Source organism: Ambystoma mexicanum, chromosome 10 (assembly GCF_040938575.1).
Source record: "Ambystoma mexicanum isolate Mex_15411 chromosome 10, UKY_AmexF1_1, whole genome shotgun sequence".
Lineage (NCBI taxonomy): Eukaryota > Metazoa > Chordata > Amphibia > Caudata > Ambystomatidae > Ambystoma > Ambystoma mexicanum.
Genome location: NC_090932.1, coordinates 1,108,417,060 through 1,108,431,141, shown reverse-complemented (window position 1 = coordinate 1,108,431,141; position 14,082 = coordinate 1,108,417,060). Strand labels below are relative to the sequence as shown.

The 14,082-nt window shown below is 42.3% G+C and overlaps 1 protein-coding gene across 1 annotated transcript in view; it reads left to right on the top strand.

The window, feature by feature from the left end:
* Nucleotides 1-749: 749 nt before the first annotated feature.
* The window catches only part of DDX56 (DEAD-box helicase 56), a 786,153-nt gene continuing 772,820 nt past the window's right edge, over nucleotides 750-14,082 (top strand). The window contains exon 1 of the mRNA XM_069618962.1: nucleotides 750-873. Within this exon, the coding sequence (XP_069475063.1) occupies nucleotides 814-873 (60 nt within the window). The 5' untranslated portion in view covers nucleotides 750-813. The remainder of the gene's footprint in view (nucleotides 874-14,082) is intronic.

Below are 14,082 nucleotides of genomic sequence, written 5' to 3'. Positions count from 1 at the left end.
TATGAATTTAACATTTTCTTTACTTTGTTCATGATTACAAGTTGCAGGTTGCCTACTACTTGAATGTAAGTTCAAGAACCAAGAGGGGATGATTAGGCTTACATTACTCTGCATTGCGTTACGTGAATAGTTTAATTCCGATTGGGAGATATAGATCTGTGAAAAGTACACCGATCATAATAAACAAACTAGGTAAAAATCTAAAACCTTGAACAAATAAAATAAAAAAATGGTGTTTGCTTTATTTTGTCCATCTTGAATGTAAAACAAGTACAATACTGGGCATACAAACGAAATGTTTGGTTTTACAAATGCACTTTCCAGACCCTACTTAGACGCACAACAGAAGGTAGTGGCATACCTGCCTACATTTGAAAATCAAAAACCCTGAGATGTATGTCCAGCCCACAACCACACAAGACTCCGCCCCTTTGCACACGTCCCGCCCACATGTCAGTGGATTACATTTGATTAAATTGGCTATTCATAACCACCCAAATTGCATAGGACGAATGGCATTCGCCTTCGATAAAATCAATACACACACAACACTATGAGAGGATATGTTCTTCAAATAGTGTTTTTGAAAACGTTAAAGTACCGAAATTCGACATTTCACATTAGTTGTTTGTTGTTTTTCACCAGCGTAGTGGTGAGCCGTCCAGCATGCAAACCTGGTGGCTGTGGTTCAGTCTCCGAGGTCACACATGTTGGCTATATTTGGGCTTGTTTTTGGGGCCGGTTGGGCAGCTTGGGCTACATCTGCGTTTCCATTTCTAGCAACCCCCTAACTGTGCGGAGAACAGATGCAAGATGGCGGCGCCCACCAGCCTAGGATTCCACGAGATGGGGCTGGAGGATAGACTGTTGAAGGTAAGACGTTTGGAGACATTATTACCCAAAGTTCCAGTTTCTCACGGTTCTCAGTATCCCAGGTGCCCAACTATACAAAATAATTTTGTTTCGGACAATTAATATGTGCACGTTCATTAGCGGTCTTTTTGTAAGAAGTTGTTTAAGGAAAGCTTTTACTTGCTAGTAAAATTGTTGGGGATACTTGTCTACTTTAATGTTTGGATTTACAGGTGGTCCGCAGTGTATATTGCTGTTTTTTTCCAAGCCACAAGTACTAGTGTTTAGTCAATGTTCACTCTGCCGTCGCAGTTAGCAACGATAGAAAAATCGCCCCACGCAGTGTTTTGCAGTTCCACTTCGGCCAGCCTTATGATTTAGTTTTGAGTGGCACGCGGCTGCACTGTGCATTTCACAAGGCTTTTGTTTTGTTTTGATCAGCTCGTGGCTGAAAAGTGCATTTCTCTAGCAGTGAATAACTTTCTAAGCAGGGCAGTTTCTAATTCTAGCAGACTTGGTGCCCAGGGCGAAACGCGCCTTCCCCTGACTGGCACACTTCACTCCCAAACAACTAGACCTCCTGTGTCGTGTGACAAACCCCCTACCCAGTATCAGTAAATCATTGTACCGCTCCTTATATGTTCTCCCCTCCCCGGTTCGTACTTCACCACTTGCCTCAATGCGCATTATGCTTAGGCGCTTTATGCATGAACCATTATATCATATCACTACGCTCACCCTACTCTACACCATCACTCAATTAGAGTACATCTATACCCCTCTATAAATTCGGCCTAGCTGCTCACATAAGAACACTACCCCACGAAAACCTCACCACTCTAATAAAACGCAGCTATAACCCATGACAAACCCACCAGACTGCACACATTCAACTGATATCTCTACCACCACAGCTAATGCTAGGATGCAGCTTCTACCAGCTGCAAACATAACTGGAGCGCCCTATGGCACTATCTCTCTCTACTCGCTATACTGACCTGGACTGCGGTCCCCAAGGGCGTTCAACTTACCAGCACTTTGAGGTCATGCCAGTGATCTATAGAGCGCTATACAAATGCCAAATAACATAACATAACATTGCTATATAAGGAAGCTGGTTTAATATACATTGTAATTCAAGTGCTTTACAGAAGAAACCTTCTTTTTAAAAAAAAAAAAAACTTTATTTAACTTATACAGGCACAACCTCATCATTTGACAGTTCATTTGCTATGGTATCATTATTACATACACAATGATCGGGTACATTTAGATACATTATTACAGTGTTTGAGTCCTCCTCTTCTGCACATTTATCAGCCAGGTATTGTCTGTATCTGCCCCATATGTGTCTGGGTCGACTGTAGCTGGATAATGGGCCGGCATATACTAGCCCATGTCCCTTTCCCAATCGGCTTCTGTGGGTGGTTCTTTACATTTCTAACCATCAAAATTTCCCTTTTTGCTAATACCAAACCTAGGTTGAGCAATGTACGCCATGTAGGATTCATTTTATCCACTGTACCCAGCATGCATATACCTGGATCCCACACCATTGGTTGATCTGCCATTGCATCAAGTGCCCTGCACACATCTGCCCAATATTTAGACAAGCGCTTGCATGCCCACAACATGTGAAACAAGCCAGCCTCCTCGCTCCCACATCTGGGATGTTTTTTCCGTCTGCTGTGGGGTATATGGTTTGGATCCTGGCCGGGTGTAGTAAGCTCCGTGCAGAACCTTATAGTGTATGAGGCGATAGCGCGAGTTATGTGAGATATATTCCTTGTAAGTGCGCATAGTTTAGCCCACTGTTGGTCAGTAATAGTGTCACCCAGGTCAATTTCCCACTTCGCCTTAGTCTCCAGAGGTAGAGCTTCTTTGATGGATTGCGCAATTTTATATAGTGTGCAGATAGAGGTTTTAGCTATGTTAGCGGAGAACATGTATCCCAGTCCTATATGTACCTGTGGCTCCTCAGGGAATTTAGCCCATACGTCTGCCATAGCCGAGCGCAGTCTCAAGTACTGTAGCCTTTGACGTGGGTTGTCCTCTATGGTCCCGATGCTCTCTTCCCAGTTAATGAAGAGTTTATTGACAAATAGATCTCCAAACCGCACTATTCCCATATACCTCCAGTGTGTGGCGTGGGGGGGGGGTAGTGTGCCTCCCATAGTGGCATGTTTGGATGATATAGGACCTTGTGTGTGGGAGGGCTGGCCATTCTGGTCCAGGCCGAGCATGACACCAGTGCTGGGTTAATCGTATTTTATCATTTCTGATTTTGGCTGCTGCCACTCTGTGTAGAAGCTTCAATGGGCCCAGTGTGTGCATTTCAATCGCTGAATGTGGAGCCTGGCGATTCCCTTCTATCCAGTATATGGTGTAGTAAGCTTGCGCTGCGAGGTAAGTACAGCTCAAAATCTGGAGCGGAGAGGCTGTCCTGTGGAAACGTTTGAGTAAGTCTACGCCAGCTCACCCTGGGCTGTCCGTTCCAGACAAATATTGTGCATGCCCCTTGAATTCTGGAGAAAAATGTTCTGCCCGGCCATACAGGAGTAGTGGTTAACAGGTAAAACACTTTGGGCAAAATTATCATTTTGATTAGGGCCAGTCTACCCATGAGCGAGATAGGGAGTGATCGCCACCTCTCCAGCTTAGCACAAAGTGCGTTTGCGATAGTTGCATAGTTTAGAGAGCGGACGGTTTGCGTGTTACGTGCTATGTTCACGGCCAGATATCTCACCCGTTTGGGGGCCCATACAAGCCTGTGTAACTCAGTGGGTTTACAGAAGACATCTAATGTGAAAACGCAGCTGTTGCTGCCCAATTAAATGGTTCTTCTATCACCTGCTCTTAGGGAAGGCCTTTCCTGAATGCAGTTTCAAACTGTCCGTACTGGCACACTACTGTGTGACCACCTTGCTGGTGTAGCAGGGCCCACTGACACTTTGTGGCCTTGCTGGTATTTTGCAAGGGGCAAGGACAGTACTAGACTAACCATATGAATTATTTTCTGTTGGAAGGTTATCATTCCAAGATGGACAGTCTGGTACACTCCTATTGTTTATGATGTTCATTCATCAGCCATTTAAAAATGTGGGATGGGGAATAGGGAATAAAAAATAGTTGAGGGGGGTTTGGGGCGGAACCCCCAAATAAAAACATTTGAGTTTTTTCAGGCAAACATTTTTGAGAAAAAAACACAGCGTAAAAAAAACTGGGGATGAATGAACATAGAACCCCCCTATTGTACTCTTTCAAAGTACCTTGAAAGGGGACAAGTGGCACCATTGAGCGTTCCTGTCTGGGTTGCATTAAATTGCAGAGCATTTCAGGAATAGAACTGTGATCAGAGATCTCTGTTTGATAAACCAGTCTGTGACAAAAGGATTGTTTGTATGTGTGAATCTCTAAATACATAACCGACACATGGCTTGGAGGTCACATCACGGTTCACAACACTCACCCTGACATTAAAATGTTTGTAACCATACATATTTATTTGGACACCGTAACTTTTTGGATGCAAGTATAAAATGGCTGCAACATCAGTCACTCCAATGGTTTACAAGGGCTCTTTTGCTTTTGTTTCTGCAGAATTTCAGATGAGGAGGGGCTGGATCTCAGTGTGAGCATGCTCAACCCCAATACAGAAACCTCTTTAGGGTATTATATCTATTGACAGGAAAGAATACCCTAAAAGAGACAACCAATGAACAATGCACAGAAAGGACTGTACTTCTTACAAACTTAAGCCTGACCAGTAATAAATAAGCTGATGAAGCATTTTAAATAAAAACGTTTCTAATACATGCTAAATGGTTCATAGTCCCTCAGCCACTAACTCCTCACTGCTGCGCAGGCCTTGGGTTATTTCTGCAAGAAAGAGCATGCCCATGTTTGAACAGAGCTGCCCTTATGTCTCATTAGTGCTGGTCTGCAGATAGTGAAAATCATGGTTTGGCAGTTTAGAAACGGCGTTGGGCCTAGTGGATGTACAATTTGAGGCAACTTCTTAGATTGTTTTATGTGTTTACGTGTGGGCACAGTATGTCATACTCGTCAGAGCCACATACACAAAATGTTGCAGTGTACTATGGTACGGACATGGGACACATCGGACAAAAAAGCAGGCAAATGTGCTGTTACATAGAGGAGCTTCATATAGAAACACTTGTGTATACGCGCATAGTAAATAATAATCTAAATGCAACCATGCATGGGAGGTGAAGACAGGCGATCTTACTAGACATGGTACATTCAATCATACAGGTGCACAGTAAAGGAAGTGCGTGGGGGGGAGGGCAAAGGAGACCAAGTGCGCCCAGTCCTGTCAGAACATGGGTTAAGTGCAGAGAGGTACCACTCTCATGGGTAGTAACCTAAGTGCAGTAGTGCTGCAGCAAGTACAAGAGACTGGCGAGGAGAACTTGCGACCTGTGAGGCTCTGAGAGGTACACTAGGCAGTCAGGCAGCGAAACCAAGCAGGGGAGAGAGTGTGAGATATATCTTGATCAGTTTCCAGGCACTTAAGGAGATCCGGCTCAAGTTGGCGAGAGGTAGGGAGGCACCTGCAGTGGATAAGGACATTAATCAACAGGGTGGTGACTTGTACAGTACACAGATCATTGCTACACACATCACTGCATTGATTTGCCCTGTACTACTTGCATGTAGATGCACAAAAAACCCTGCTTTCCTAATCAAGGTGCCAAGTCACATAGAGGTGCATTCTGGTGTGCATGCTATTTAGAAAATGAAAAGACCTTTTATGGTGAGCGTATGCATTCAGTCCATGTCCCAAACCAGCCATTGGTATACTTCAGGGTAGTTCACTCACCAATGTTATTGTTTAAAAAGATGGGCCGTAAAGAAAAATATATAAACAATATTTTTACAAAAACTTCCTATGTAAAATATGCTGGAAATGAGCTTGTCTGTTTTTTTAAACACTAGGAGGCTGCCATTTAGTGAAATGAAGCAGCATCCTCTGTTCATAAGCTCTGCTCTCGCGGCACTAATAAAGCAAAAGCCCCCTAATGGGAACTTTTGCTTATTACTGCTAGAGAGCAGAGAATGCTGTTGGGCTCCTGCCCTGTGCTGCCACCTCCCCTTCTTCTTTTCCTGCTTCTTCTGGGCTCCCCCGACCCGCGAGACTTAAAGCAAAAGTCTAGGCAATTATAAATACTACGCCAGCGTAGTATTCATAAATGCCAGTACTTTCGTCTTAATTTTCCCAGGCTCAGGAAACTTAAAGAAAGGCACAGCAAGTATGAAGACACCACCAGCAAATATTTATAATTGTTGTGCCATTCGTTTTATGTTTTCTGTGCTCCCCTGGACCTTGCGAGCACAGAAAACATAAAAAGAAAGTCCAGGCAATTCAGAATACTGTGGCAGCCTCCTCTTTTCGTGTTAAGCTCTGCTCCCGGGCAGCCCTAAGCAAAAGCTCTGAGTAGGGTGTTTTTGCTTGATTAGTGCCGCAAGAGCGGAGCTTAACACGAACAGCGGAGGCTGCTTCATTTCACAAAATGGATGCCCATGTATCAAAACTTTTGAGCCTCATTTCCCCAAAATTTTACATAGGAACTTTAAAAAAAGAAAGTTATATATATATATTTTTGATTATGGCTCATCTTTTTAAACAATACAATTTTTTAAAAAAAAGTGAACACCACCTTTAAGATCATGCTTGGCTTAAAAATCAGTGTGTTGGGCCATATCAGTTGCAATTAAGAACTATTGAGCAAAGTGATGGAGAGTAATATGTAGTCTTTGTGGTGGAATCTGAATTCGAAACAAGGGAGCCAAATTAACCAACAACCATCCTGTGTATCTGAAACTGTTTGGGTTAATCACTTTCCTTGAAATTTTCGGGGCACAATGATAGTAAATCATTTGATATGATCTTGCATTTTATGGATCATCAAATTGGAAAGATACTTTTGACAGAGATGATATTGAGAATGCGATAAAGAAATAAAAAAAAATCAAGGATTGTGGCCCAGACGGCTTGATTTAACAGCCTTCTGAAAAAGAATACTATTCTCTGGTCATATATTTTAAGTAGGCTCTATACTCTGTAAGTACTGTTGTATTTCCCTTTTCCTGGAATCAAGCTATTCGAATTTTAAAAAATGGGTCGGGGGACAGCCCTCTGTGTTTATAGATCCATCTCTTTAATAGACACATCTTCTAAGATTCTGCCGAACATAATTTTGAAGGAAGTGACCACATGGGACGACTCGATTGTCAAATGTAATGCTTTACAGATGGGGTAGTACAGATGGGGTAGTACAGATGGGGTACAGGAAGAGATAGCATCACACTCAGTGGACTGACCCTGCTGTCCTGCAGGAATTGGAACAGGTAGAACCCTATATGCGGCAGTGCTGGACTTATCCTCTGCTTTTGACAATGTGGATCAGTCAATATTGTGGTGTAAATTGTCAAAATGGGGTATGCAGCCAGGGTTGTTAAACATGCTTCAACTCTTCTATGACAATAACACGGGAGATTAAGTCTGGAAGGGGACCTGTCTAGTAAGATGGCTGTAAACAAAGGAGTAAGACTGGGCTTTGTATTAGCCCTGACACTCTTCAAGCTATACATGCAATATCTATGTGATTGTTCCAAAGAGTATAGGGGCTATTCTCCGATGCTGGGTCTTTTAATAGCCAGTTGTATAGCCTATGCTGCTGATTTGATTATGCTGGACTTTACACCGGCAGGTCTGCAGAGAGCATTGGAGGGAGTTTTGACTTACTTTTTCACGAATAAGCTAATTTGAAATCAAAGATTTTAATGGTTACTAATAAACGAAACAAGAAAAGTTACACTTGGTCAATAAATACTAGAGTGAAGGAGGTTTACACTTTCTGCTACCTTGGCTTTCCAACTCCAAATAACAAAATGTTTCAATATGAGAATGTATGAAAATGTTAGAGCCTATATGTCAATGATTAAGAAAGTTAAGAGTAGATTTTGTGAATATTCACTTATTCCACAGATTTAATTTTATACATTTAAGTTAACGCCAATTGTGTTTTATGGGATTGAACTACAAACAATTATGGACCAGAATGTTTTTCGATATATTAGGGGTCAATCCTGAGAGATGTGTTGGGTCTGCTGAAATTCTCAATCGGTGTGATTAGACTAGAACTCAGTTTGCAGTCTTGGTGGGCTCAATATCCGTATAAATCTATAGCATTTTATTGGAAAATATGTGCGGGTGAAGTGAGTGGTATTTTACATCACTTGAAGCAAACAATGCTAATGAACTTGGATAATTTTTCAAAAAGGATTTTAGGAAAGATGTATGAATTTTCTTAGACTAATGGACCTTGATGAGGTGGTAACCGAAGAGATCTTGGAGTGTGGACAAAAATAGGATAAGATATGGGATATTGTTGACTTGCATTAAAAAAAGATCAAAAGCAAAGCATTCTACATTTACCCTGTAAGGATAAGAGACCATACTTGAAAACCTTTCCATCCCTAAGGTTACATCTTTGGCATCTGAAATTTAGGCTCAATTGTCTCCATACTTAGGTCTGCCAAGTGTGCATTCCAAAAACATTAAGGACCTGTAGAATTTGTGGGTTGCAATGTATAGAGTCTCTTTTCCATTTGGTTATTGAGTGTAGAGCATTGACAAAGGATAGGATAATGTTCTTTGAACCCTTTATTAACTCAACGGCTGCGGTTATATGAAATCACTTGTGGAATGGATTGATGGCAGGTACTCAGATTTCTCTTCTTTTAGCGTTAGTAAGGTTTTTAATTCAAATTTGTGATGGTTGAAGGTGAACTATTACAGAGTATGGTCACAAAGTAAACTCATTTTATTTTTTTTGTCCTCATGAAGTGGATATCATGTGTTTTACGATGTGTGAAATGAATATTCGTTGATTTTTAGGAGTGACAAACAATGATTCAAGATATATTGCAGATGTGTTTTTATGATGTATGGAACGATTAATTGTATGTTTATGAATCAAATTAATATGTTTATGAATCAAATTAATAATTGTTAAGTTGGTGTTCCCTTTTTCTCTTTTTTTATTTTATTTAATTTTTATTCAGTTTATTACAAACTTTTTAAAAGCAAGAAGAGGGACCATATATAGAGACAAGAAACCAACATAATTCAAAAACAAAGATAAAAATAAATACCAGAACTTTCTGATCACACATGTAATGTTCTCATTTCTCGCACAAAAAAAGTGCATATATAAGTATCAGCAGTGTTTGAGGTGCTAATGATAAGTGCCAGGCAATAGAGAATCCACAAGCAAAGAGTGATTGGAACTTGGTACGAGTTCATCTATAACTTTACAGCTTTCCTAAACCATATTCTTTGTCCTATCTTCCAGATCTAATCAGTTGGCCATTCTTGTTCGGTTAGTAGCAAGTTAATTTCCTCAAAGAAAAGACCAACTTCTTTTCTTCCCCTTCCAACATTTTCTTCCACCAATCATCTCCAGTCATTGTTGGTTGTGTTCTAAACTCTTCCCCAAGGCACCTCGTTCTCAGTGATCTTAATTTCAGGCAAAAGATCTCTAAATGTTTTAGCGTCTCTTCACCATTTGTGCAGAATCGACAAATTGGGCCTCATTCCGAGATTGGAGGTAGCCATGGCGCTAATAGCGCCATGGCTGCCTCCAATAACGGTACCGAGTCTGCCCTCATTCAATGGGGACTTACCAGTCTACTTTGCGGGACCGGTAAGTCCCCTTTGAAAATACCATTCCCCAGGATCAAATGGGAATCGGCATATGTTATGATATATTTTATTTATATCGCGCACATACACGGGTGTTTCAGAGGCAAGGGAGGGGAACAGGGGAGAACGAAACAACGATCTTACTAGGCCCAGTGACATTGAGAATGTGCAAGTGCATGGGAGAGGGGGAGGGGTAAAGTGCATGGAGGGGAGGGGGAAAGTGCAGAGCAAAGGATAAACGGGATACATAATCATAACAAAAATAAATAAATACATTTGTGGTACCATTATTTGCTCCCTGGACCCGCAAAGGGACCTCGGAATAGGGCGCAAATGGATTACCTGCACTGGTGTCCTTACCGGTGCCCGGTATCCCTTTGCGCCCACCTCGGAATGAGGCCAATTGTGTCCTCGTATTCTTTTATTTATTTTTTTCATTATTTTTTTTTTTCCTCATGTTTTGTATCTTCTTGGTTGAAGATCCTTCTGCGAACTTTACATGGAAACATCATCATATCTTGGCAGCTCAATTCTTGCTTTGGTCTCTGTAGCATATGTCCGCATACATACATACATGTTGCACTCTTTGCTCGCCTGTTTCAGTCCAATCAAGCTCCCAGAGTTTTTTTCTTTACAGCTTCCGGGTTGGTTGCCAGCATGTTTTTGTCGGTACTGAGTTGCATAAGGATTGTTTCACAGCTTTGCAGCGGTTTTTCAAGGACGCCGTCAGGATTGGTTGGTGCTGGCCTGTTTAGGATTTCGAACTACTGCAGGTTGTCAACTCCAATTACTTTCTTGTATAATGCTAGAGTATTCCACATGACTCGCGCATTAACTTATTAATTTATTTATTTATTTTTTTCACCACGATTCCTGAGACAAAGTAGTAGTAGTCTAAAATTGATCTCGGCTTGTCTCTTTCCCAGGTTGCTTTTTGGGGGTTATCACCTTGTGTATTGCCATTCAAAAGGAACATATTCCTAGCATCCATTTCTTCAAGCCAGACTTTCTTTAGGACTTTTTCGTGTTTTTATTTTTGTTTTTATCACTACCTTTCTTCTCCATCATGATTTCCATATTTATGTCTCCGCATAGAATATTTGGTTGTGGATCATTAATCATTATTTCATCCAATACTTCACATATCGCAACGACAAAGGCCAATTCACCTGCAGCTTGATGTTGCCATGTAAGTTTATGATGTATATTCCTGGGTCATCATTAAGGCCTTTCACCTGGGATTTCATGTTTGTTAGTTGTATATACGAGGACGGGTTAGAATTGTTCATTATTCGAAAGCTGCTTGTTTGCTTAATCAAAGTGATTAGTCCCATCATCGGACGACCTTTTAGATGACTAACTGCAGGGTTAAGTGCCATTTCATGAAACGCTTGGTGGCTTGACAATCCACGTCTCCTGCAAATACACAAAGTCAATGCTTCCAGAAATTTATGGGATTTATTGAACAAGTGGACATGTCCTCTAGTGTTCCAGGACCCCATCTGTATTTCGGTTGGGCTGGGCTTTGGGCATTAGCTGGATGTGTGTGTTGTCAAAGCCCCAGCCAGCCAGCCCCAGCTCTCTCCTTCTCTTTCTTTGTCCATTTCTCTTCCTAAAGAGTTTAAGCCTTTTGTGTTCCATCTGTCGCATGCAAAGGTTATTTTTATTCGTTTTAGCGGACTATGATCATCCTCTTCCAGGTTTATATCAAGCACATCTTGTGCTGCTGCTTCTTCCTCCGACACTTTGTGTTTTTGTTGTCTACACCATCGTACTTTAAATGTATCTTGCTTCTCGTAGGCCGGGTTCTTTTTCCAGGTTTTTCCACTGGGTTTGTTTGCTGGCCCCATGTTTTTAATTCCTCTCAAGTCAAACCCCAACTCATTCAAATCATCAACACTTTCCAGCAGGATTTCACTTGTTTTTGAATACATTTGTAGAAGGACTCAGTCCAGTATGGTCCTGTATAAATTCCACAGTTTTTATGTCCTTTGACAAGATTGATTTCAAATGTGGAATATGATGAAACAGTTGCAGAACTTTATCTGTTTAACACAAGGACATCATCACTTGGGACTCTTCTTTCAAGTAGTAAGCTATATCCATTCACCAAGTTTTTATTCTTCTCCGGCACTTAGTTAGATTCTAGACCCTTTAATCGCTTATTGACTCTCCAATCACTTTCCGTTTCTTTCTGAAACTTTCTTTTATTATCATAATTTGGATAATTTCTGTCCCTTAGTTCTTTTCTCTGATTATCCTGTATCTTATGTTTTATATTTCAATTGTACGGTTTTCTTTCTCGGAAGTTGGTCATGTGTTCTTTTTTTTTTTCTTTTCTCTTCAATTGATATGAATCGATCTTGTTCCAATTTTTCTCTACCATCAATATGATTTTCACTAAGGCTCTTCTTAGGAGTTATTTCAAGAATACAGGCGTGCTTTCCATCTGCTTTTTGTGGTTCTTTAACTACTTCTATCTTTGGAGGCGATCTATCTTCAGGTTCAGAATCGGAACACCAAACCGTTCGTTCTTCACGCAGGAGAACACTTTCTTGCTGTTCCTCATATTCTTCCTCTTCATATACTGAAAGGTTTGGTAACTCCTCTCCCGGACTTGCATGTTCTTTCTCCACCTCCTTTTGATTATTATCTTTTGGTGCACTTTTGTCTGGTTCACACCCATCTAAATTCACTTTTAGTTGAGCCTGCTTTCCGGGCTTCATGCTCTTCGAATTTTTTGTTTGTATTGTTAATTCAAGGCCTTGATGTTTCTTAGAAAATTACAGGAACTCTTGGCATTTGGATGTTTTTCCCCATGGGGTGGGTGTGTGTGTGTGTGTGTGTGTGTGTAATATATATATATATATATATATATATATATATATATATATATATATACACACACACACACACATTTGTGCATTTTCGTTGCTTTGCAGACACAACTACCACCTTTTTGAATCCTTTTTTGTTTTCTCAAATATTGCATAGCTGACATCAGGTTTTACACTTTGTTAGGTATCCGGTTTGGATTCACGCTTGTCCCCTCCACATTCGCAGAGGTTGAGGGTATAGCCAGGGGTTCGTCTTCTAGGCAATTTCGGTTTATTGTCGCGTCCTTCGTGCTTCCATATGATGTATTGCTCAATTCACTGTTGTCCCGTGTATTACCCTTGCCTACTTCAGCCATTGCCCAGACTACTTCCCCACAGGGGAAGGTGCTCAGATTATCTGGGATTTCCTGGGCACTACTTGGGGTGACCTGATTGTCCAACATGCCCTTACTTCCCATTTCGGACCGACCTTATGCTCCCCAGCGCGTTCACCCTTCAGCATTTGTTCTCGCTTCAAAATTGCTGATGCTTCTCTTGCAACCTCAGCCAGCAGCCTTTTGTGTTTCCCATTGTTTCCTATGATATGATATGGCATTTGTAACGCGCCTATACACAAGTGTTTCAAGGCGCAACGAGGCAGGGAGGGGGGAACAAGGGGAAGACAGACAACGATCCTACTAGGCCAGGGGTCATTTAGATTGCGCAAGCGCAGGGGTAGGGGGAAGGGAAAAAGTGCAAGGGGAGGGGGGGAAGTGCAGTACAAGGTAAGTAGAATAAAATAAATAAATGGGGCCAGCTGGTGGCAAGTGAAAGGTAAGTGCAGGCAAGTGCTGGGAAGGGGGGGCTGTAGGGATACAGAGACAGCCCCGGAGTGCAGGGGTTGCCAGGGGGGCAGTGCAAGTGGAGAGTGGCTGGGCCCAGGACCGAGGTCGGTGAGAGTGGCCCAGTTGCAGTTTCAGTGAAGAATTTAGCAGGGGAGAGGGAGAGAGACGGCAGAAGCAAAGAGGAAGGTTTTGAGGTGCTTCCGGAACCAGAGATGGTTCTCCTCAAGTTTCAGGGAGGCAGGAAGGCTGTTCCAGGGAGGCCCCTGCCGCGGAGAGAGATCTACCCCTAGCTAGTTTCTTCGAGAAGCGGCTGACCCTGAGGGAGTTGGAGACGGATGAGCGAAGGGCTCGGGAAGGAAGATATTTAGGAAGAGAGAGTTGAAGGTATTTAGGCCCCAGGCCCCAGAAGGCCTTGTGGACAATGCAGAGGGTTTTGCACTTATTCCTCGCAGCCACTGGGAGCCAGTGTAGAGATTTCAGTCCTGGAGAGATACGGTCCCTGGGCTTGAGGCCAAGGACAAGTCTTGCAGTTCTGTTCTGGATGAGTTGCGGAGGGTGGAGGCAGGCAGATTAAGATGGAGGGTGTTACAGTAGTCCAGCTTTGAGAGAACCAGGGCTCGGGAGACGGTGAGCTTCTGGGGGAAGGAGAGGAAGGGAAGAATACCTCTGAGGAGGTGCGGCTGGTAGTGTGACTTCTTAGAGACGTCCGATATGAGGAGAGAAGGAGAGTGTGGAGTCGAAGATGACCCTGAGGTTTTTTGCCTTGCAGGAAGAGGGCCAAGAGAGGCTGGCCAGAGAGCTGGAGGGAGTGGGTGAGCCGATGAGTAGAATCTCAGTC